This window comes from Notolepis coatsorum (assembly GCF_963971535.1).
Source record: "Notolepis coatsorum genome assembly, chromosome: 6".
Taxonomy (NCBI): Eukaryota; Metazoa; Chordata; class Actinopteri; order Aulopiformes; family Paralepididae; genus Notolepis; species Notolepis coatsorum.
The window spans coordinates 5,531,794-5,555,405 of NC_140170.1; the positions used below are offsets into that span (position 1 = coordinate 5,531,794).

At 44.9% G+C, this 23,612-nt stretch overlaps 1 protein-coding gene across 1 annotated transcript in view; it reads right to left on the reverse strand.

Annotated features, from left to right (window-relative positions):
* Nucleotides 1-204: 204 nt before the first annotated feature.
* cdc42 (cell division cycle 42) overlaps nucleotides 205-23,612 on the reverse strand; it is a 42,062-nt gene continuing 18,654 nt past the window's right edge. Inside the window, exons 2-6 of the mRNA XM_084316497.1 lie at nucleotides 17,479-17,619; nucleotides 16,819-16,891; nucleotides 15,018-15,127; nucleotides 12,378-12,575; nucleotides 205-2,385 (exon numbers count right to left, since the gene is read on the reverse strand). Of these exons, the coding sequence (XP_084172623.1) occupies nucleotides 2,296-2,385; nucleotides 12,378-12,575; nucleotides 15,018-15,127; nucleotides 16,819-16,891; nucleotides 17,479-17,583 (576 nt within the window). The 5' untranslated portion in view covers nucleotides 17,584-17,619 and the 3' untranslated portion in view covers nucleotides 205-2,295. The remainder of the gene's footprint in view (nucleotides 2,386-12,377; nucleotides 12,576-15,017; nucleotides 15,128-16,818; nucleotides 16,892-17,478; nucleotides 17,620-23,612) is intronic.

The window sequence follows — 23,612 nt, forward strand, 5'->3', positions numbered from 1 at the left end:
GACACAGTGGCGTCGTTTTGGTATGGCACTCGCCCTACCTTGGCTTCTAGCCAAATTTGACATTTTAAATCAATCAAATGGTATTTTTAACCACTTTAAAAGGAGCTGTAAGTGGTATTCTAACCATTTTTAAAAGCGTTTAGCTAAATGACTAAATGTAATTGGTGATGAGTACTACAAAGAAAACAAAGATTGCAGAAGGAGTAAAGGCAATTAAGGTATAGGTTTAATATTTTTGAAAATAATGCATATACAAAGAACAAAGACTTCAGACAAAGCATTTGGTTTTGCACCAAAAACAGGTTATAATAATAATAATAATAATAATAATAATAATAATAATAATAATAATAATAATTATACTGACTTGGGCTAGACGTCAACCCAACTCTTAAGCCACCAGTAAAAAAAAACTAAAAACTAAACAAAACAAAACAAAACAAAACAGACAAAGAAATAACATCATCCAATCACAAATAACCTTTTACCAAACTCGTCCATTAGAGGCTGTGATTCATATTCAACCAGTTTTCTTTGTGTCACTGGCAGGTAAGAGTTCAGACGAGTTCTGACCCCTAAGTGTAAAAGGAGTGAAAGTAACCTTTATATATATAAATATATATCTATATTTATATCTATAAAAACAACAGCACAGCAAAAACATTAAAAGAAAAACAAAACAAGATTTTGGTAAAAACATCTGGAGCCTACATTGACATTGTGTGTCAGCTTAATTATTAATTTATTACATATGTTAAACCTAACATTAGAGACCAGGGCTCTAACCCTAAACCGGCCTGCATGCCCTAACCCTGCCTGCATCAGCAGAACAGAGACCAGGGCCCTAACCCTGCATCACCAGAACACAACCATACAGTCACAACGGGCAGAGCAGCTGTGAAAACAGCTGTAGCCTTGTGACCCAACGCTTAAAAAGGACGAGGTTATTTAGATTAAATCCAGCCATATCTAAAAACACAGAATATGGCAAACATTGTTTTAATGTTTTTTTTTTGTGTGTGTGGACATTTCCATTCTAATTGTATGGTCACGACAATGTTTCACCAACGTCCTGCTTGCGCTCCCCTTGGTCCCTGGCGACGCATTAAGAACACACAGCTTGTTCCGCTAACACTGTTTAAATTCCCTGCTTCAAAAAACACCAATTCCTGCGGTCCGCTCGGGAGAGAGAGACCCATCGCTGACGGACACCTTTAGCTCTTCAGTTAAAATCATATTCCAAATAGTCTATAATACTCTTAAGAGCCTGGAGACTCTGAGGCCTGACAGGACTGGATGCAGAGAACAATGTGGAGGAATTCCATTCAGCCCCCATTGTTATCAAGGATAGAGGCCTTTCAAAACTGTTTCCCCCTAGAGCCTCAAGTGGGTATCTGGTGCCTAGATCCCAGAGCCAAGAGCCCAGAACCCAGATCCTAGAACCCAGATCCTAGAACCCAGAGCCTAGATCCGAGAACCCAGATCCTAGAACCCAGATCCTAGAACCCAGAGCCTAGAACCCAGATCCTAGAACCCAGAGCCTAGATCCTAGAACCCAGAGCCTAGAACCCAGATCCTAGAACCCAGATCCTAGAACCCAGAGCCTAGTTCCCAGAACCCAGATCCTAGAGCCCCTCTGGAATACGAGATAAATGTTTCAGACTTCTGTTGTGTTTGTGGGGGGGGGGGGGGGGGGATGGGTGTTGGCAAACAAAAGCAAAAACACTACTCTGTTAGCACCTCTTCAGGTAGCGCCGAAAGCGAGCGTGGGGATTGGGCAACGAGTGTGCTCGTCGAGAGGAGGGACCGGATGTAGCTGTCAAAATCGGGCAGCTGGAAAGAGGTGCAGGGTGGGGGCGGGACTTTACCTCCATCAAAAAGCTTTAAAATCGGCCAATGACTACATGGCTGGGGACCTAGAAGCGAATAGGCCACAACACTGACTAGAGTCAATCTATCAAAGACCACAGGTTTGTAAAAACGACTTGTACATAAGCCTGGCGTGTCGACCCGCCTCCCGACCCGGAGCCGGTTGGTCTCTGGTCCCCCTGTCCTGCCAGGCTCAGAGGCAGGGATGGAGCAGCTCATTGGTGCAGAGGATCTGAAACTCTTGGCTGTGGGGGACGAAGCTGTCAATCAGCCTCAGCAGATCAAATGAGGAAGAGGGTAGGGGTGGTGGGGGCGGTGCAACGGGCTGGGGTGTGTGTGTGTGTGTGTCTGTGTATATATATGGGTGTGTGTGTGTGTGTGTGTGTGTGTGTGTGTGTTATGGGCGTGTGTTGTGGGTGATGTCACTCATAGCAGCACACATTTGCGTTTCTTCTTGGGCTCTGGTGGCTCCAGTGCTGCCAATATGGCCTCATCAAACACATTCTTTAGGCCTTTCTGTGAACACAAACACACACAGGCTCAATGAGGGGGTGATGCACACGCACACAAATACACACACAGGTCAAACGAAAGGCTTCAACTCAAAGAGGCTCAATGGCTTCGTTCACACTGCAGGCCTAAGTGCTCAATTCTCATGCATTGCTCATCACACACTGTATATGCTGTGATTTCTATACAGTGTAAATTATCTTGTTAACCCTTTCACTGCCGCACTACCAAAGGGTTAACCCGTTCACTGCGACAATACAGAAGGTTAACCCTTTCACTACCACACTACAGACGGTTAATGTTGTGCCTATTCTTTTATGTTTCTGCACATTATGCATCGCTCTTATTCTGCCAATGTTGTGTGCTGTGAACTCTGGCAGTGCTCTGCTCATTTCATGTCTATGTCTATTTTGTGTCTACATTACTGCTGCGGCGGCCTTTGCGCTGCAATTCTTGTATGAAAGGTGCTATACAAATAATGTTTATTATTATATATATATATATTATTATTATACTTTTTTATTTTTTTATGTGTCTAATATCAGATCACGCTCCTGAACTGACCCACATGCGCAAAGGAACAATAATGAAGATGGACGTAAAAGAAATTTGGACAAATGTCAACCTAGACTAGTGACGTAAAAGTTGCATCACATGACTGTTCAGACTGAGGTCACGTTGCTAAAGATCAGACCAGTATCTGATTTAGGAGCACATTATTATGAAAGTGGCCGAATCAGAATTGAAAAGATCAGATGCCATGTGATCTGTGCTGCTCACACTGTTCTGAGATCAGGTGCCATGTGATCTGTGCTGCTCACACTGTTCTGAGATCAGGTGCCATGTGATCTGTGCTGCTCACACTGTTCTGAGATCAGATGCCATGTGATCTGTGCTGCTCACACTGTTCTGAGATCAGATGTCATGTGATCTGTGCTGCTCACACTGTTCTGAGATCAGGTGCCATGTGATCTGTGCTGCTCACACTGTTCTGAGATCAGGTGCCATGTGATCTGTGCTGCTCACACTGTTCTGAAGACATCAGGTCTGAGTCACAGAGGAGCAAAGAAATCAGATTTGGGGCCACTTTCCTCTGCAGTGTGAACGTAGTCAAAACACACACACACACACACACACACATACACAGGTTAAACAAAAGGGTTAAACTCAATGACTGCATGAACACTGAGTAGACGGCAAGAAACGGTGGGTAAAGGAACGAGGTGAACAGTGAAGAAACGGCATCATGTGGTCTGATCACATTGGACGCCTGCTTTCTCCGCCACACTACTTTAATACGGTCAAAACAACCCAATACGTATCTTAAGTGGATGACTTATATAGTATACTAATGTCCTGTCCTGACAGATGTGTAGACCTGCTATAACCTATATGTTGTGAGACATTTGGACAAAGGAATGGACACACATGTGAGTGTTGTGCAGGTGTAACGGGTCAAAAGGCAAATCAAGGCAGAAAGTGGAGGAACGAGAGAACAGGGGTCACCAACGCCAGCGAGGGTTGGGGGGGTGTTTCGTATCAAATCTGAATCCAGGGTAAAATCTGCTCATCAAATCCAAATCCCTTCTCAAAATATATATTTTTAAGGTACTTATTTGAGAAAGAAACAAAAGATAATTAAAATAATAATGTGTTGCTTTTATTGCACTCAGTGCAGTAATAGAATATTCAGCCATGTTGGGAGTAACAACAACAACAACAACACAATCCTAAAGGTTATTAAGAGTACGAGCTTGACTTGTTTTACTAACTAGTTCCATTAACACATTGGGTGCCACGCCCCTTCCGGGAAGTGCATAGGCTCATGCCACCCATTAACCCAATGTAATCGGTCACCTTGTTTGTAGAGCTAAATCTATATTCTATATTATAGCCATGGATTCAATACTAGTCATTTGACACTGGGTTTCTTCCGGTCAAGATGCAAAAAAGAAATAATTTAACGGACCCAACTCTACCGTCAACACACACGCACACACACACACGCATAGACATAGACAGTAGATAGAGCAGGAAAGGAAGAGAGCCAGAGAGAAGGATAGCAATTTAATTTGTTCTTTATTAATGAATTTCACAAATCATTTCACACAATTATATTAGTTTTATTATAATTATTACTATTATTATTAGTAGTAGTATCTGGACTCCCAGACAGCAGCACTGTAGCAAATGGCACATTAAGAGTCTATAGAGAGAAAGTTGGGCCAACTAAGTCAGAAATCATGTCTTTATTTCATTGCTAGAAATAAGCACTTTAACTCTCAGGAAAATCACTTAAGAGCTTAATTATAAGCCAATATCAATAACGGGTCAATAAAGCTCTCTCTATAATGAGCTATACTACTGTACAGCCTTGGTATCAAGGTGATAAAGAGGTTGAGGATCTAAATTAATTTCGTTTGTTGCCACATTGGCCCAACCAACCCTCTCCATATAGGACTTAACAGCCCATAGTCAGATATCTTATCTTAACAGCCCTATACTTAACCATAGTCGGATATCTTATCTTAACAGCCCTATACTTAACCATAGTCGGATATCTTATCTTAACAGCCCTATACTTAACCAGTCAGAGAGATCTGTGTAATCTTACAGTAACAGCAGTACAAAAAAATACATTAAAAGGGAAACTTCACCAAAAACACAATGCTGGTTTATGTTCTACATAATCTCACGCATATCCAGAAGCTCTAAACAGTTTTGCACGTGTTCATTTAGTTTGAATTATTGGGAGTAAATTGATTTTGAATATGGCCGGCCCACCAGTGATCCTTTGTGTTGTGTTAATTGCAGCTCAATGAAATGATGTAGATAAATAACAATACCTTGTCCTATAGGGACTGCTACCTTATCATTTCATTGAGCTGTAATTAACACAACACAAGGATTCAATGTCCTCGATGGTAAATGGACTACATTTACTGTATAGGGAGGAGGCGACCCGGCAGGGTGCCAACCTGCTCATCGGAAACAGTTAGGGGTTAAGTGTCTTGCTCAAGGACACTTTGACATGCTGCCAGCAGGAATCAAACCGGGAACCTTCCGATTCATACTCATTCACTCTCGATAACTGTCAAACAAGATGAACGTGGGCAAAACTGTTTAGAGCGTTTGGATGTGTGTGAGACTGTGCAAAATAAATCAACATTGTTTTTTGGTGAAGTGCCCCTTTAACATTAGGAATGGAGGCTCTGTCAAACCAGTCACAACACTGTCAAACCCACTACATCCCTCCTCTCCCAACCCTCTAAACCAATCACAACACTGTCAGGCCCACTACCTCCCCCTCTCCCAACCCTCTAAACCAATCACAACACTGTCAAACCCACTACCTCCCTCCTCTCCCAATCCTCTAAACCAATCACAACACTGTCAAACCCACTACATCCCTCCTCTCCCAATCCTCTAAACCAATCACAACACTGTCAAACCCACTACATCCCTCCTCTCCCAATCCTCTAAACCAATCACAACACTGTCAGGCCCACTACCCCCTCCCCCTCTCCCAACCCTCTAAACCAATCACAACACTGTCAGGCCCACTACCCCCCCCTCTCCCAACCCTCTAAACCAATCACAACACTGTCAGGCCCACTACCTCCCTCCTCTCCCAACCCTCTAAACCAATCACAACACCGTCAGGCCCACTACCTCCCTCCTCTCCCAACCCTCTAAACCAATCACAACACTGTCAGGCCCACTACCTCCCTCCTCTCCCAACCAATCACAACACTGTCAGGCCCACTACCTCCCTCCTCTCCCAACCAATCACAACACTGTCAGGCCCACTACCTCCCTCCTCTCCCAACCAATCACAACACTGTCAGGCCCACTACCTCCCTCCTCTCCCAACCCTCTAAACCAATCACAACACCATCAGGCCCACTACCTCCCTCCTCTCCCAATCCTCTAAACCAATCACAACACTGTCAGGCCCACTACCCCCTCCCACTCTCCCAACCCTCTAAACCAATCACAACACTGTCAGGCCCACTACCTCCCTCCTCTCCCAACCCTCTAAACCAATCACAACACTGTCAGGCCCACTACCCCCTCCCACTCTCCCAACCCTCTAAACCAATCACAACACTGTCAGGCCCACTACCTCCCTCCTCTCCCAACCAATCACAACACTGTCAGGTCCACTACCTCCCTCCTCTCCCAACCTCGTTTCCAGTTTTATCTCCTCCGTGAGATAAAGCCTGGTAAAGAACTACTGCCGAAAGTGTGTATGGGGTAGAATTGTACTTCCCCTGTTAGCCGCCTCCGAACGGACCAAACTTTTCCCGAATCCTGTCGGCAAACAAGCTATAGAACGTCCCGGTCATGTAGTGAATTCTTCAGGCAAAGCCGTTGCAGTGGCTTAAACGAGGACATATTGTTCCTGCACTTCACACGTTTCTATAATTGTTTTGTCGAAACCGGAAAGCCTGTACTTCCTGTACTTCCGTTTACACACTTTAGGAGGCACCTCTTTACCAGCCTGCTCCTCTCCCAACCCTCTCTCCACATAGACCAACTCGACAAGACTGACCAAAGCAAACAACGGCTGAATCCCAAACGGCACCCTTGCTCCTCTATAGGCCACAGATCTACACTTGGCCAGGGACCTTATATACACCAGCTCTGGGCAAAGGTAGTAACCTATACAGTGAACAGTGTGACAGACTGGTGATTGGCCCCCCGACTGGAGCATTAATGGTGTTAAAACTAACCCCCCCCCCCCCCCGGTACCATGAAGTATGTTAATACACACCAACCACACAGCATGTTACAGCTTGGTACAGCTTAGAAAACACAATTAGCAAAACTCCCAGAGGTGCACGGCGTGGTGAGGAGACGACATGGAGACAGGAAGGAGGGTAGAGGACGAGAGAGGAGAGGACGAGAGAGGAGAGGACGAGAGAGGAGAGGACGAGAGAGGAGAGGACGAGAGAGGAATGGACGAGAGAGGAGAGGACGAGAGAGGAGAGGACGAGAGAGGAGAGGACGAGAGAGGAGAGGACGAGAGAGGAGAGGACGAGAGAGGAGAGGACGAGAGAGGAGAGGACGAGAGAGGAGAGGACGAGAGAGGAGAGGACGAGAGAGGAGAGGAGAGGACGAGAGAGGAGAGTAGAGAGGACGAGAGAGGAGAGGACGAGAGAGGAGAGTAGAGAGGACGAGAGAGGAGAGGACGAGAGAGGAGAGGACGAGAGAGGAGAGGACGAGAGAGGAGAGGACGAGAGAGGAGAGGACGAGAGAGGAGAGGACGAGAGAGGAGAGGACGAGAGAGGAGAGGACGAGAGAGGAGAGGACGAGAGAGGAGAGGACGAGAGAGGAGAGGACGAGAGAGGAGAGGACGAGAGAGGAGAGGACGAGAGAGGAGAGGACGAGAGAGGAGAGGACGAGAGAGGAGAGGACGAGAGAGGAGAGGACGAGAGAGGAGAGGACGAGAGAGGAGAGGACGAGAGAGGAGAGGACGAGAGAGGAGAGGAGAGGACGAGAGAGGAGAGTAGAGAGGACGAGAGAGGAGAGGACGAGAGAGGAGAGTAGAGAGGACGAGAGAGGAGAGGACGAGAGAGGAGAGGACGAGAGAGGAGAGGACGAGAGAGGAGAGGACGAGAGAGGAGAGGACGAGAGAGGAGAGGACGAGAGAGGAGAGGACGAGAGAGGAGAGGACGAGAGAGGAGAGGACGAGAGAGGAGAGGACGAGAGAGGAGAGGACGAGAGAGGAGAGGACGAGAGAGGAGAGGACGAGAGAGGAGAGGACGAGAGTAGAGGACGAGAGAGGAGAGGACGAGAGAGGAGAGGACGAGAGAGGAGAGGACGAGAGAGGAGAGGACGAGAGAGGAGAGGACGAGAGAGGAGAGGACGAGAGAGGAGAGGACGAGAGAGGAGAGGACGAGAGAGGAGAGGACGAGAGAGGAGAGGACGAGAGAGGAGAGGACGAGAGAGGAGAGGACGAGAGAGGAGAGGACGAGAGAGGAGAGGACGAGAGAGGAGAGGACGAGAGAGGAGAGGACGAGAGAGGAGAGGACGAGAGAGGAGAGGACGAGAGAGGAGAGGACGAGAGAGGAGAGGACGAGAGAGGAGAGGACGAGAGAGGAGAGGACGAGAGAGGAGAGGAGAGGACGAGAGAGGAGAGTAGAGAGGACGAGAGAGGAGAGGACGAGAGAGGAGAGTAGAGAGGACGAGAGAGGAGAGGACGAGAGAGGAGAGGACGAGAGAGGAGAGGACGAGAGAGGAGAGGACGAGAGAGGAGAGGACGAGAGAGGAGAGGACGAGAGAGGAGAGGACGAGAGAGGAGAGGACGAGAGAGGAGAGGACGAGAGAGGAGAGGACGAGAGAGGAGAGGACGAGAGAGGAGAGGACGAGAGAGGAGAGGACGAGAGTAGAGGACGAGAGAGGAGAGGACGAGAGAGGAGAGGACGAGAGAGGAGAGGACGAGAGAGGAGAGGACGAGAGAGGAGAGGACGAGAGAGGAGAGGACGAGAGAGGAGAGGACGAGAGAGGAGAGGACGAGAGAGGAGAGGACGAGAGAGGAGAGGACGAGAGAGGAGAGGACGAGAGAGGAGAGGACGAGAGAGGAGAGGACGAGAGAGGAGAGGACGAGAGAGGAGAGGACGAGAGAGGAGAGGACGAGAGAGGAGAGGACGAGAGAGGAGAGGACGAGAGAGGAGAGGACGAGAGAGGAGAGGAGAGGAGAGGACGAGAGAGGAGAGGACGAGAGAGGAGAGGACGAGAGAGGAGAGGACGAGAGAGGAGAGGAGAGGAGAGGACGAGAGTAGAGAGGACGAGAGAGGAGAGGACGAGAGAGGAGAGGACGAGAGAGGAGAGGACGAGAGAGGAGAGGACGAGAGAGGAGAGGAGAGGGATGACAGCAGTGGCGCGGGGGGGGGAGGAGGAGAGAGGGATGACAGCAGGGTTAGGGTTAGGAGAGTTTAAAATATACAGCATTTCCTCTTTCTCTGCGTCTCGGGTGGCTCTAGGGCGGCTAGGATAGCTTCATCAAATACATTCTTCAGCCCTCGCTACAGGGAGAGAGGGAGGGGAGAGAGACAAGAGCACTGTTAGCAAACAGAGAGAGAGAGAGAGAGAGAGAGAAAGAGAAGCAACTGTGTTGAGCAGACGACATGGCAGGGAGAAAGAAAGAGAGAGAGAGAGAGAGAGAGAGAGAGAGAGAGAGAGAGAGAGAGAGAGAGAGAGAGAGAGAGAGAGAGAGAGAGAGAGCAGTTCTACAGTGGGCTACAGAGACTGAGGTGTGGACGGAGAGAGAACGACTCTAGACTTTGAGCTGAGGTACCGGACAGGAAACAGGATATTGCATCGGCAGCTGTGCAACTGTTCTCGCCAGGGAGGGAGAGAGACAGGAAGGGTGGAGCAGGGAGGGGAGAGGAGGAGAGGAGAGGAGAGAGGGGGGAGAGGAGGAGAGGATGAGAGGAGAGGGGGGAGAGGATGGGAGGAGAGGAGAGGGGGTAGAGGAGAGGAGAGGGGGAGAGGAGGGGGAGGAGAGGAGGGAGAGGAGGAGCGGAGAGGAGAGGAGAGGAGAGAGGGGAGGAGAGGAGGGGGGGAGAGGAGCATGGCTCCAGTAGAGCTCTATCAGACCCATTGTTCTCCCCCCACCATCCCTGACTCAGGCTACAGCTGCCAGTTACCAAACACTTAGGTTAGCTTCTGAAGGGCAGTATAGCTGATGGTTAGTTAGCTTCTGAAGGGCAGTATAGCTGATGGTTAGTTAGCTTCTGAAGGGCAGTATAGCTGATGGTTAGTTAGCTTCTGAAGGGCAGTATAGCTGATGGTTAGTTAGCTTCTGAAGGGCAGTATAGCTGATGGTTAGTTAGCTTCTGAAGGGCAGTATAGCTGATGGTTAGTTAGCTTCTGAAGGGCAGTATAGCTGATTGTTAGTTAGCTTCTGAAGGGCAGTATAGCTGATGGTTAGTTAGCTTCTGAAGGGCAGTATAGCTGATGGTTAGTTAGCTTCTGAAGGGCAGTATAGCTGATGGTTAGTTAGCTTCTGAAGGGCAGTATAGCTGATGGTTAGTTAGCTTCTGAAGGGCAGTATAGCTGATGGTTAGCTTCTGAAGGGCAGTATAGCTGATGGTTAGTTAGCTTCTGAAGGGCAGTATAGCTGATGGTTAGTTAGCTTCTGAAGGGCAGTATAGCTGATGGTTAGTTAGCTTCTGAAGGGCAGTATAGCTGATGGTTAGTTAGCTTCTGAAGGGCAGTATAGCTGATGGTTAGTTAGCTTCTGAAGGGCAGTATAGCTGATGGTTAGTTAGCTTCTGAAGGGCACTATAGCTGATGGTTAGTTAGCTTCTGAAGGGCAGTATAGCTGATGGTTAGTTAGCTTCTGAAGGGCAGTATAGCTGATGGTTAGTTAGCTTCTGAAGGGCAGTATAGCTGATGGTTAGTTAGCTTCTGAAGGGCAGTATAGCTGATGGTTAGCTTCTGAAGGGCAGTATAGCTGATGGTTAGCTTCTGAAGGGCAGTATAGCTGGTGGTTAACTAGCTTCTGAAGAGCAGTATAGCTGATGGTTAGTTAGCTTCTGAAGGGCAGTATAGCTGATGGTTAGTTAGCTTCTGAAGGGCAGTATAGCTGATGGTTAGTTAGCTTCTGAAGGGCAGTATAGCTGATGGTTAGTTAGCTTCTGAAGGGCAGTATAGCTGATGGTTAGTTAGCTTCTGAAGGGCAGTATAGCTGATGGTTAGTTAGCTTCTGAAGGGCAGTATAGCTGATGGTTAGCTTCTGAAGGGCAGTATAGCTGATGGTTAGCTTCTGAAGGGCAGTATAGCTGGTGGTTAACTAGCTTCTGAAGAGCAGTATAGCTGATGGTTAGCTTCTGAAGGGCAGTATAGCTGGTGGTTAACTAGCTTCTGAAGGGCAGTATAGCTGACGGTTAGTTAGCTTCTGAAGGGCAGTATAGCTGGTGGTTAGTTAGCTTCTGAAGGGCAGTATAGCTGATGGTTTTCGTCTGTGTCGACTGCACTCATTCAGCCTACTGATTTCACATTTCTATGTTCAATCAATTGAACTAGATTGGATTTGGTTTCCTTATTTATTTGATTAATTATATGGAAAACGATGATCATTTGTTTGGTGAAAATGAGGATCACAGAAGCCCTTCAGGCTACGTTATGACGTCATCTCGTCTTTGGCTAGTTCGGTCAACCAATTAAGGATTCATATAGAAATTCTGATGTACCTTCAAATGCCCGTCCCTACTCGGGGGGGGGGGGGGTATTACAGTAAGATCTAGCCCTCACAGAGAAATGGAAGAGTATTACAGTAAGACAATTCATACGACTAAAGCTCAGCCAGCGACCCGGTATATAGGTGTACCGTGTAAAGACGCTTCATGCGACTAAAGCCAGACCGCGTACCGTAGCCTTGTTCATTACTCTATGACACAACGTCCAGGGATTTTAACGGGCAACTCTGCCAACAACTAACACGAGTCATGCTAGCGTCGTGTCTGTAAGTCAGGGACGTGTTCCCCGTTTCCTCCACTTTCATGGTTGTTATTGTAATTGAAGATCACAAGGTGACTTTGTGTCTGTGTGTTTGGGAGGGGGCATGTCTTACCTGCGTGAGGGCGGAGCACTCCTCGTACTTAACGGCCTTGAGGTGAGGTTGTGTCAGTGCGGAGGGGAGGGGGCGTGTCTTACCTGCGTGAGGGCGGGGCTCTCCACGTACTTAACGGCCTTGAGGTGAGGTTGTGTCTGTGCGGAGGGGAGGGGGCATGTCTTGCCTGCGTGAGGGCGGAGCACTCCTCGTACTTAACGGCCTTGAGGTGAGGTTGTGTCAGTGCGGAGGGGAGGGGGCGTGTCTTACCTGCGTGAGGGCGGAGCACTCCTCGTACTTAACGGCCTTGAGGTGAGGTTGTGTCAGTGCGGAGGGGAGGGGGCGTGTCTTACCTGCGTGAGGGCGGGGCTCTCCACGTACTTAACGGCCTTGAGGTGAGGTTGTGTCTGTGCGGAGGGGAGGGGGCGTGTCTTACCTGCGTGAGGGCAGAGCACTCCACGTATTTGACAGCCTTGAGGTCCCGGGCCAGCTTCTCGGCCGTCTCCGGGGTGATGGGCTTCTGCTTGTTCTTGGCCAACTTCTCTATGGTGGACGGGTCGTCTCGCAAGTCGATCTGGGTTCCCACCAGCAGGAAGGGCGTCTTTGGACAGTGGTGGGTGATCTCAGGCACCCACTGGAGAACACACACACGGCAAGGCAGAGGACAGTGTCAAACGGGTTTGTGTGGAGCAGCGGTTCTCAAATTATGGGTCGCGACCCAAAGTGGGGTCGTGGGTAGGTGACAGTGCATTGTGGCAAGTAAAAAAAATAAATTATTATTATTATAAAAAATATAATTAAAAACATTAGGGCTGACCTTCGAAGCTTTTTTTGGCAATCGAAGCTTCAGGGCCGAGCTTCGATTTTAATTCGAAGCTTCGAGAAAAAAATATATATATATATTAATTATAATATATATATATATATTTTTTTATCTTATGTTGTGGGACTTGTACAGCACTTTGGTAAACTTTGTTGTTTTTAAATGTGCTCTATAAATAAAGTGGATTGGATTAATTAATTAAGTAGCCCCTTTAGTGACTGTGACGCAGCCAACAAGGTTTCACTCGGCTGCGCTGCCTGGGTGCAGTGGGGCTGCTCTCACAGCCAACGACATGACATTACATAATTATGTTGCAACCTTCGTCTATCAAGCAAACAATTATATTATATTTAATTTATAATTATATCAGACAATGCACCTACAAAAGCAGATGATTACAATTAAATTAGCCAACTTGGTAACACATTAGTCATAGCAGCATAGGCATAGCCTTATTAATGTTTTGTGTGGCATCGCCGTCGTGTACAACTCCAAGGGATATTCCCTTGGAGATGCATTTTGGAGGCAATTTTTTTTATTTTTTTACACTTCGATTTATTTTTTATGTTCGAAGCTCATGCCATCGAACAAAGCTTCGAAGCTTCGAAGTATTTAAGACAGCCCTAAAAAACATATATAAAAATTGAATGTTCTGGCAACATATTTTGGCTAAATATGCCTCTTTTATAAATGTGTATTGATAACATAGTGCTGTAATAAAAAGATTCTAATAAATATGCATGATCAAGTTCAACAACGTGTGCTTTTATTTTGATATTCCTTAATTCCATGTTGAAATTACACAATACATTAACACATTGGTTGCCAGCAGGGGGTGCGCTATTTATCGCTTGAGTGCCAGCGCTTTAGTCAATGAGAGGACGGGGATATTTGCGAACGCATAAACTATATCTTAAATTATGGCTATGTGTCCAATACAACCGTCGCGTATCAATGACTTGCTTGCAGTCAACATGTACGAAACGGATTGTTTTTTCATCAGTACATTTCCATTTTATACCGTTTTGAATACGAGTATAGTTTTGAAGATTTCTAGTGATTCCAGAAAAATCCGTCAAAATAGCCCTTTGGAATACAATACACAAAACACATTGAAATTTTTTGGCCTATTTATGAATAGTTTTCAAATAAACGCTAGATTATCGATAGTATATGTGTACTTATGCACGCTAGAGAAGCGGGCTGAACAATCGATTATCTATGCCCTGCCTGGAGCCAACGGCACACACACACACACGAGACACGTTGTGAAATCTGTGAAAAAACATCTGATTACCCCAGGGCCTAAAAAAAATAATGGTTTGTTTCCGGTTGCCGACCGACCCTGCCGATTTAGGTGCAACCCAATATATTTTATGAGTTTTTAAAAACATTTATTAAAAAAAAAATCATTTTTTTTTGTTGTTTTTGAATGAAGTTTCATAGAAATCTTAGTCAAACCTTTAGTATTATGGATATTAAACATGCTGGCAGAGTACATGCATCCATGTTGTTGTGAACATTTTAATTAAATAAAGAAATTCCCTATCCATAGTCGCCGTGGGAAAGAATAAAAAGATTAAATAGAAATAAAAATTCCCTACCTACCCATGGCCTTAACTGGCAACCAACAGGAAACAAACAATATTTTTTGTTATGCCCAAGACTGGTAAAATAAAGTCCTCACATCAGATGTTCTGCAAAAAGATTAATCCAATTCCTGATCGCCATTCCAAATATCAATCGCGTTTATTGATCCAACGTTAAGACCTCAAAACAGATAATCCACGCTGCTTTCGGTTGCCTCAATGAATGCAATAGTCTCAGGTTACATGGCTCAGAAGTAAAATGTGGAGCCCGGAGTTTTTTTTCCTCATGCATTTCCATCGACTCCATTCCAATGGGTGCAATACCATCCGGGAGACGATAGGGGGCGGTATTTGCCCTTTTCGAGCTCAGAGCCAGTCTCAATGATAACGTGAGGCTGGATGGATGAGAAATGAATGGATATCGCTAATAAAAGAAATAACGATTAAATAACGAGATTTCTCGTCATTGGCACTCAACGCATGGTGGCCAACAACGAGATTTCTCATCGTTGGCACCCAATGTGTTAAGTGTGGGGTCGCCAAAAAAATCCTAAATAAAATGAGAACCCCTGGTGTGGAGTAAGAAGGGGGGGGCAAGAGAGATGAGAGGAGGAGGAGGAGGGGGAGAGAGAGAGAAGGGAAATGGGAACGGGGGCAGACTTGCCTTTTCTTTGACGTTTTCGAAGGAGGAGGGGGATACGACAGAGAAACAGACGAGGAAGACGTCTGTCTGGGGGTAGCTCAGGGGTCGTAACCTGTCGTAATCCTCCTGACCTAAAGACGCCACACACACACACACATTAGACACACGACCAAACACAATGTACATGAATTCATGCTATCTAGGACATCCGAGGACACAAAGAGCCTCTTCTCCGCCACGTTGTCCAGCGGGTGGCTCGCTGTTACAGCAGAGATGGAGAGAGACCTCGCCGGCTGCCCTTCTCACGCAGATTAGACACACAGCGAACAAACACAATCTGGGGGGACCAGTACTGAGCCCGTCCAGAAGCAGTTCCAGAACTAATGTCCCGATCTCAAATAATGACACAATAAACACACCCCGATGTCACACTCCGTCTGGAATGTGGAGGAAGACAGCTCATAAACGTAGGGTTTAAATGGGGGGGGGGAGACACATTTATCACCAGAGTTCGACCGGGTTGGACGCTATGGAGGACGCCATGTTGTGGACACCTCACCATAGTGAGTCATACTGACACTCTAGAACTCTTTTTGAAACCTTGTTGTCCAAACGGTGGTAATAAACAGCTCTGGGTCGACCCATATATCATAAACACAGTCCTAAGTGGTTTGTTCCTTCATTGCATTTAGTAATTTAGCTGAACGCTTTTATCCAAAAGACACTCACAAGTTCTGTACAACAAGTCAGCAGCTAAGGGTCAGTGGTATTGTTAGTTAAATGGTGTTGAACTTGAGTGTTACACTCTGAGTGCATAGTAGTATAGACACATTAGCATGAAAGGTAGTAGTATAAGTAGTAGCATAGTAGTATAGACCTATTAGATTGATAGGTTTGGTAGTAGTATAGTAGTAGGGTACATAATAGTAAGTTAGAAGGTTCGTTTTTTAGTTTACAGGCTGATCAGTGTGCATGTATGGTTAAAATGGGGATAGCTTTTTTCTTTAAAAAGAAGGTAATTCTACCAGTCCAGCACAGTCGGAACAGAACATATCTGTCTGTACATACCTGCATATAATCCTTTTTACATATCTGTAGACTAGATAGTTTTCAATGGTAATCGATCACAGCTGGCTGTACTCAAATGTATACTATATCTATATCTGTACATATCCCTTACCTACTCTTACTAGTTACGCTGCTGGCCAGTATGACTTACTACCATAGTGTATTTATACCTGCATCACTGTACATATTAATACTATATCTATATCTGTACATATTCCTTACCTACTCTTACTAGTTAAACTGCTGGCCAGTATGACTTACTACCATAGTGTCTTTATACCTGTATCACTGTACATATTAATACTATATCTATATCTGTACATATGATACAGATAAATCAATTGCGACGTGCGCCAGTAAGTCCATCAAAGTTTTCAACTTTATGTATCGGATTTTGATCTCCCAAACGCCATGAACCGAGATCAGATCGGGCGTGCTCAGGTTGGTATGGCCGTAAGCACTGAACAGTATACCTTTGCCTTTTTGCCATTTTTTATTATAAAACCAGAGACAAGCGTCTCTCTCTATCGGTCTATCCTACACTACACGCAACCAACGTGTCTATCTGACGGCCCGTTCTGTGGAGCGCACTGGACTATTGAGAAACTATAGGAATTTTGTCCACCGACTTTTTTCATGTTGAACAAGCCTACATTGCACCTCGCTGCTTACCCGTTATTCACTCTCAACATGGATAAAACAAAGTATAATAAGCATTCTTTAGGTCAGACCTGGGCAATTACAGGAGACGTACCTGCGGTATCAAACAGCCCCAGGGTGTAGGGCTCCCCTCCGATCATCACAGTGACAGCATAGTTATCAAACACCTGCAACACACACAGGCGGCGGCGGTTAGACACATGCAGCAGCAAACACACTGGATCACAACGTCACCAGAGTCTGTCCTGATGACTGATGAGACTGAAGCGCCTGACCTCCATCTCTCTGACCTCCATCTCTCTGAGTGAGGCCTGACCTCCATCTCTCTGACCTCCATGTCTCTGACCTCCATCTCTCTGACCTCCATCTTTCTGACCTCCATCTCTCTGACCTCCATCTCTCTGACCTCCATCTCTCTGACCTCCATCTCCATCTCTCTGACCTCCATCTCTCTGACCTCCATCTCTCTGACCTCCATCTCTCTGAATGGGGAGTCGTCTCTATCTAGGAATCACACCAATCACTGTTTTTCACATTTACTGGCGATAGTTGTTTCAGGTTAATTTGGTGAAAGAGTTTTTTTTTTTTTTACTTAATTTTGTTCATTCACGTATATGTTTATTAAGGAAACCAACAAACAGTTATAATCTTACACATACATGTGAAACAAATATGTATATTTGCTACGAGTAATCGATGACTCCCGCCCGTCCCTAATTGGGACACATAGCAGTAGCAGACACACAGGACTCACCGTGGGGACGTATTCAGAGGGAAACTTGTTTGTTGTATAAGAGATGAGCAGACAGGTTTTACCCACTGCTCCGTCACCAACGACGACACACTTGATGGTCTGCATAGCTGTGCTTTAGATTCCTCTCCACTCATTCAAGATCTGAGAGAGAGAGAGAGAGAGAGAGAGAGAGAGAGAGAGAAAGGGGGGGGGGGTTAGAAAACCTGCAGACTACTAGGGGTGGGGGAGGAAATCGATACGTAGTATCGCGATACTTTGCGTGCCGATACTGTATCGATACAGGGACGCCAAGTATCGATATTTAATTATTCATAAATAATATAAAAATAAAAAATGTATAAGGAAGTTGCATTGTTCATTTCAATACCTGTAATAGTACAGTAGTCCACACACACACACACACGTGCATTCAGTTAAGTTGGAATATGACTGTAATACAAACAGTTGAGTTTGTCAGGTACATGCAACACAGATTACAGTGTTTACATCTGTCTGCTTGAGAAAATACCATGTTCTGCAATAAAAATTATTGAAGTGAGATGAACAGACTGAACTTTATTTTATTAGATAAAACATGTTGACAAAGTTTTACTTTGCAGTTGAAAAATGGTAATAAATTAAATTAGATAAAAAAACATAATTATTTTTTTTAATACTCAGCGTATCGCGATAATATCGTATCGTGACGCAAGTATCGCGATAGTATCTTATCGTGAGGTCTCTGGCGATTCCCACCCCTACAGACTACAACGTATGACGTATATCATGCCAGTTTGGGTACCTTGTGTATACAGGGCTCTACACTAACCCTGTTCCCTAAAACAAATTAGGAGCACACAAAGAAATTTAGGAGCACACAGACCAATTTAGGAGCACAGTGAAAATGTTTCAAGTAACAGAGTTTATTAACAAACTATTTATTACATGCATATTATACTGTGCATGTGCATACTAAGGGACAAACATCTGTGCAAATAGCACATACCACCAAAATCACACATTGGCCCATGTCTTGTCTACTAGAAGCAAAGGATGTCAGTTGACAAGTTGTGTAGATGTGGTTGTTACGGAGCTGGTCCGCGCTGCTCCGTGTCTATTATGAAACGACAATTGCGCGTTGACACGCCCACTGCGCAAAACGATTACTCGCACACTGTGCTCCTGAATTATTTTTCCGGTTCGCACAAATCTATTTTTAGGGGCAAATACAAGTGAAATGCTCGCACTGTAGAGCCCTGGTATACTGCACCTTGTGTATACTGCACCTTGTGTATACTGTTTACTTTTACACTTACTCATAGTATACATTCAGATTAAAATGTTACAGACCCTCATCTGCTTTTTTATATTCAGAGTTAACTATATTGTTTACACGGTTTATTTTTCTCATGTTTTTTATTATATTCAGAGTAACTATATTGTTTACACAGTTTATTTAGTCTCATATGTTTATATTCAGATGATCTAATGCCTATATTTAGATGATCTAATGCCTATAAGTGTTACCCTGCCCATACTTGTACCTCCCCCCTCCCCCAATGCTGCTATGACGCCAGAATATCTTATCTTCTCTAGTGCAGGTTGTAGCTCCTCTGAAGCAGTGAAGCTGCTCATATTCTGGACTCCTGAATTGTGATGACAGGCACCAGGGATGGACATGGTGTGAACTACTGACACAACTGACTGACACAACTGACTGACACAACTACTGACACAACTGACTGACACAACTACTGACACAACTACTGACACAACTGACTGACACAACTACTGACACAACTACTGACACAACTACTGACACAACTACTGACACAACTACTGACACAACTGACTGACACAACTGACTGACACAACTACTGACACAACTACTGACACAACTACTGACACAACTACTGACACAACTGACTGACACAACTGACTGACACAACTACTGACACAACTACTGACACAACTACTGACACAACTACTGACACAACTGACTGACACAACTGACTGACACAACTGACTGACACAGACTGGACTTGGAGTTGTTGGATTTGGTTTCCTTATTTGACTAATAAATGGAACACAAAGACTGTGGCTCAGGAGGTAGAGCAAGACACTTAACCCCTAACTGCTCCAGATGAGCAGGTCGGCACCTCGCATGTTGCCTCCGCCGTCGGTGTGTGAATGTGTGAGTGAGTGAGTGAATGTGAGGCATGAGTTATGGAGCGCTTTGGGATAACCAATTCCCTTTTTTTTTTTTTTTTTTTATAAAATATTGAGATAGTTATATGCCTTCATGTGCCCATCCCTAAAAAGCACTACTTCTAAGCAGTGGACCCATGATTGATATTGATTATACTTTTTGATTATATAACGTTTTGTTGACGATTTCCAATTCTATCTGTCCATGGTGAGGTGGTCATGTGCGCCTGCCTGAAGGTAGAGCCGACTGCTCTCCCGTGAGAACCCCCCCCCCCCCACTGGCTCAGCTGGTGAGGAGGCGATTTCCTCAGATTCACAGCTGATTAATTACTGGAAGACTGAGCTCAGTCTCAGGCTATGGTTAGACTAGTGTATTCCTGGCGTTTTTTTATACGTTTTTGACGACGTTTCATGTCCTATCTACACAGAAATGCGTTTTTTGGCGTTTTTTTGTGGATACGGCTGAAACGCAAAATTGTGTTTGCGTTTGGAGATACGCAAAAAAAAACGAGTCGACAACAGCGTGTAGTCAGCACGGAGCAGTTGTTGCGAAAACGCCCATGCGCAGTAGATACCATCTGCGTGCCCTTCCGGTGACAACAGTGTGTGTGTTTGGGACAGAGCTCCGTGTCCCAAATAGCTTCAGCTACCATGTGTTGTCAAGTTATTGTTATAAGGACCCCAGTCCAAGCTACAACAGTCTGCATTCCCTTAACAATTGTTTGTATTGAGCCGTATTGTATTGTACCCATATGCAATATGTTAAATAAAGTTTACATCCATTCATTCTGCTAGCATTACCGATTGCATGAGCAGCTGGCTAACGTGAGCTATCAGGATTCAGACCCTGTTAGCTCAGAGTTCCTCTTTCAACTTAACAAGCATTAAACAAAATGGCCCAGTCATCTATTCACCTTTGTTTAATACACACAGCGTTGTCTCTAATGTTATCTAACTACTGATAGCTCGCGATATCATCAGTTTCGTGCTGGCTAAGTAGCGTGAGCTAACGTTAGCTTCTAGCCACAATGCTATATTGTTATAATGGCATACTCCATTGACGTTAGCATGCAGCTAACAATGCTACCGATCGTTTTTTAGACTAAACTATCCGCTCTTGGTGGTCACTTGTGTTGATGTTAGTTTTGTTTCATCAACAAATGACAGGCAGAACACACAGTGAATGTATCCGTTTTGTTTATTGCACTTTTATTAGGCTTTGCTGAAAAAAGAATTGCTTCATTGAGTGAGCAAGCAAGATGGTGGCGCGGCATAGGCGCCTGCCTTATTGACATTTTCTTTGCTGGAGCTTCCACCAGGAAGTGTATTGGCACATTCGTTCTGATTGGTTGAAATTGCCTTCATGTTTGCCACCTACTGCTTTGGCAGTGTACTACATCAGTGTGCTCGGCTGACAAAAACGAGAAAAAAAACGAAAGTGTGACTCAGGCGCACGACGTCGCGGCGATACGCATAAGAAAACAATACGAAGATGATACGAAAGGTGTAACCTCTGCCTCAGGCAACCAGATGTCCCCTGGTTTCCCCCCCTGTAGTAACACTCTGAGGGAACCTAACCAGAGCACAGCCAGGGTGGTAATGACGTACCCCGTGGTATTTGATAATAGAGATGGGTGTAAGCAGTAGATTACTCCAGTACACTACTCACCCTTTCAACTGAACTCGTCATTTTTGAGGTTCTTTATTTAAATGTTTGGTTACCACCAACTACATCCAAAACGTGCTTGAATGAAACCCTGCGAGGTGTGAGTTGTTGCAGGAAGCTGGGAGCTGTGGAGCGTGGAGAGTCCACTTAACGCTACAGCGGAACGTTTGTTAGCTTAGCGTTATCTAAAAGATAAAAACAGCGGTTTATGTTCGTGCATTTCCAAATTGTGCCAACAACATGTCTTGCACTTTGCGTAGCGTTCATAGACTATTGATACGGACATGCATGCTGTTCCACGAGCAGAGACCTGCTGCAGACAGAGTGAGGTAATGTAATTATTACAAATGGTAACGGACTGGTTTGACTGACAATACGCATTAAGCATCAGGTTTATTGCCGTGCATTGTTATGTCCGCGCGTGTGTGTGACTCAGCGGATTATCTGGTTATTGCTGCTGCCATGCGCTTTAAGATGCATTCTAAAAATAGATTACCCTAAACGAGTAAACGATTACTGGAGCACTACTTGAGTAATTCATGCAAGTTCTGGATCTGGGAAAACATCACTGTCTCATGCCGTCCCTATTTGATATTGCAACTGTGTCTGTCATTACAGTCATAAAGAATTCCACTCTGCATATAATAAACACCTAACTTTTAAACAACTAACTTACGAGTGTTTGTCGAGCACCACTGTCTGTGTGGTTGAGTTGTAATAATAAACACTAAATAAAGAGTGTTTGTCGAGCACCACTGTCTGTGTGGTTGAGTTGTAATAATAAACACTAAATGAAGAGTGTTTGTCGAGCACCACTGTCTGTGTGGTTGAGTTGTAATAATAAACACTAAATGAAGAGTGTTTGTCGAGCACCACTGTCTGTGTGGTTGAGTTGTAATAATAAACACTAAATAAAGAGTGTTTGTCGAGCACCACTGTCTGTGTGGTTGAGTTGTAATAATAAACACTAAATGAAGAGTGTTTGTCGAGCACCACTGTCTGTGTGGTTGAGTTGTAATAATAAACACTAAATGAAGAGTGTTTGTCGAGCACCACTGTCTGTGTGGTTGAGTTGTAATAATAAACACTAAATGAAGAGTGTTTGTCGAGCACCACTGTCTGTGTGGTTGAGTTGTAATAATAAACACTAAATAAAGAGTGTTTGTCGAGCACCACTGTCTGTGTGGTTGAGTTGTAATAATAAACACTAAATAAAGAGTGTTTGTCGAGCACCACTGTCTGTGTGGTTGAGTTGTAATAATAAACACTAAATGAAGAGTGTTTGTCGAGCACCACTGTCTGTGTGGTTGAGTTGTAATAATAAACACTAAATGAAGAGTGTTTGTCGAGCACCACTGTCTGTGTGGTTGAGTTGTAATAATAAACACTAAATAAAGAGTGTTTGTCGAGCACCACTGTCTGTGTGGTTGAGTTGTAATAATAAACACTAAATGAAGAGTGTTTGTCGAGCACCACTGTCTGTGTGGTTGAGTTGTAATAATAAACACTAAATGAAGAGTGTTTGTCGAGCACCACTGTCTGTGTGGTTGAGTTGTAATAATAAACACTAAATAAAGAGTGTTTGTCGAGCACCACTGTCTGTGTGGTTGAGTTGTAATAATAAACACTAAATGAAGAGTGTTTGTCGAGCACCACTGTCTGTGTGGTTGAGTTGTAATAATAAACACTAAATGAAGAGTGTTTGTCGAGCACCACTGTCTGTGTGGTTGAGTTGTATTAATAAACACTAAATAAAGAGTGTTTGTCGAGCACCACTGTCTGTGTGGTTGAGTTGTAATAATAAACACTAAATGAAGAGTGTTTGTCGAGCACCACTGTCTGTGTGGTTGAGTTGTAATAATAAACACTAAATGAAGAGTGTTTGTCGAGCACCACTGTCTGTGTGGTTGAGTTGTAATAATAAACACTAAATGAAGAGTGTTTGTCGAGCACCACTGTCTGTGTGGTTGAGTTGTAATAATAAACACTAAATGAAGAGTGTTTGTCGAGCACCACTGTCTGTCTGTGTGGTTGAGTTGTAATAATAAACACTAAATGAAGAGTGTTTGTCGAGCACCACTGTCTGTGTGGTTGAGTTGTAATAATAAACACTAAATGAAGAGTGTTTGTCGAGCACCACTGTCTGTGTGGTTGAGTTGTAATAATAAACACTAAATGAAAAGTGTTTGTCGAGCACCACTGTCTGTGTGGTTGAGTTGTAATAATAAACACTAAATGAAGAGTGTTTGTCGAGCACCACTGTCTGTGTGGTTGAGTTGTA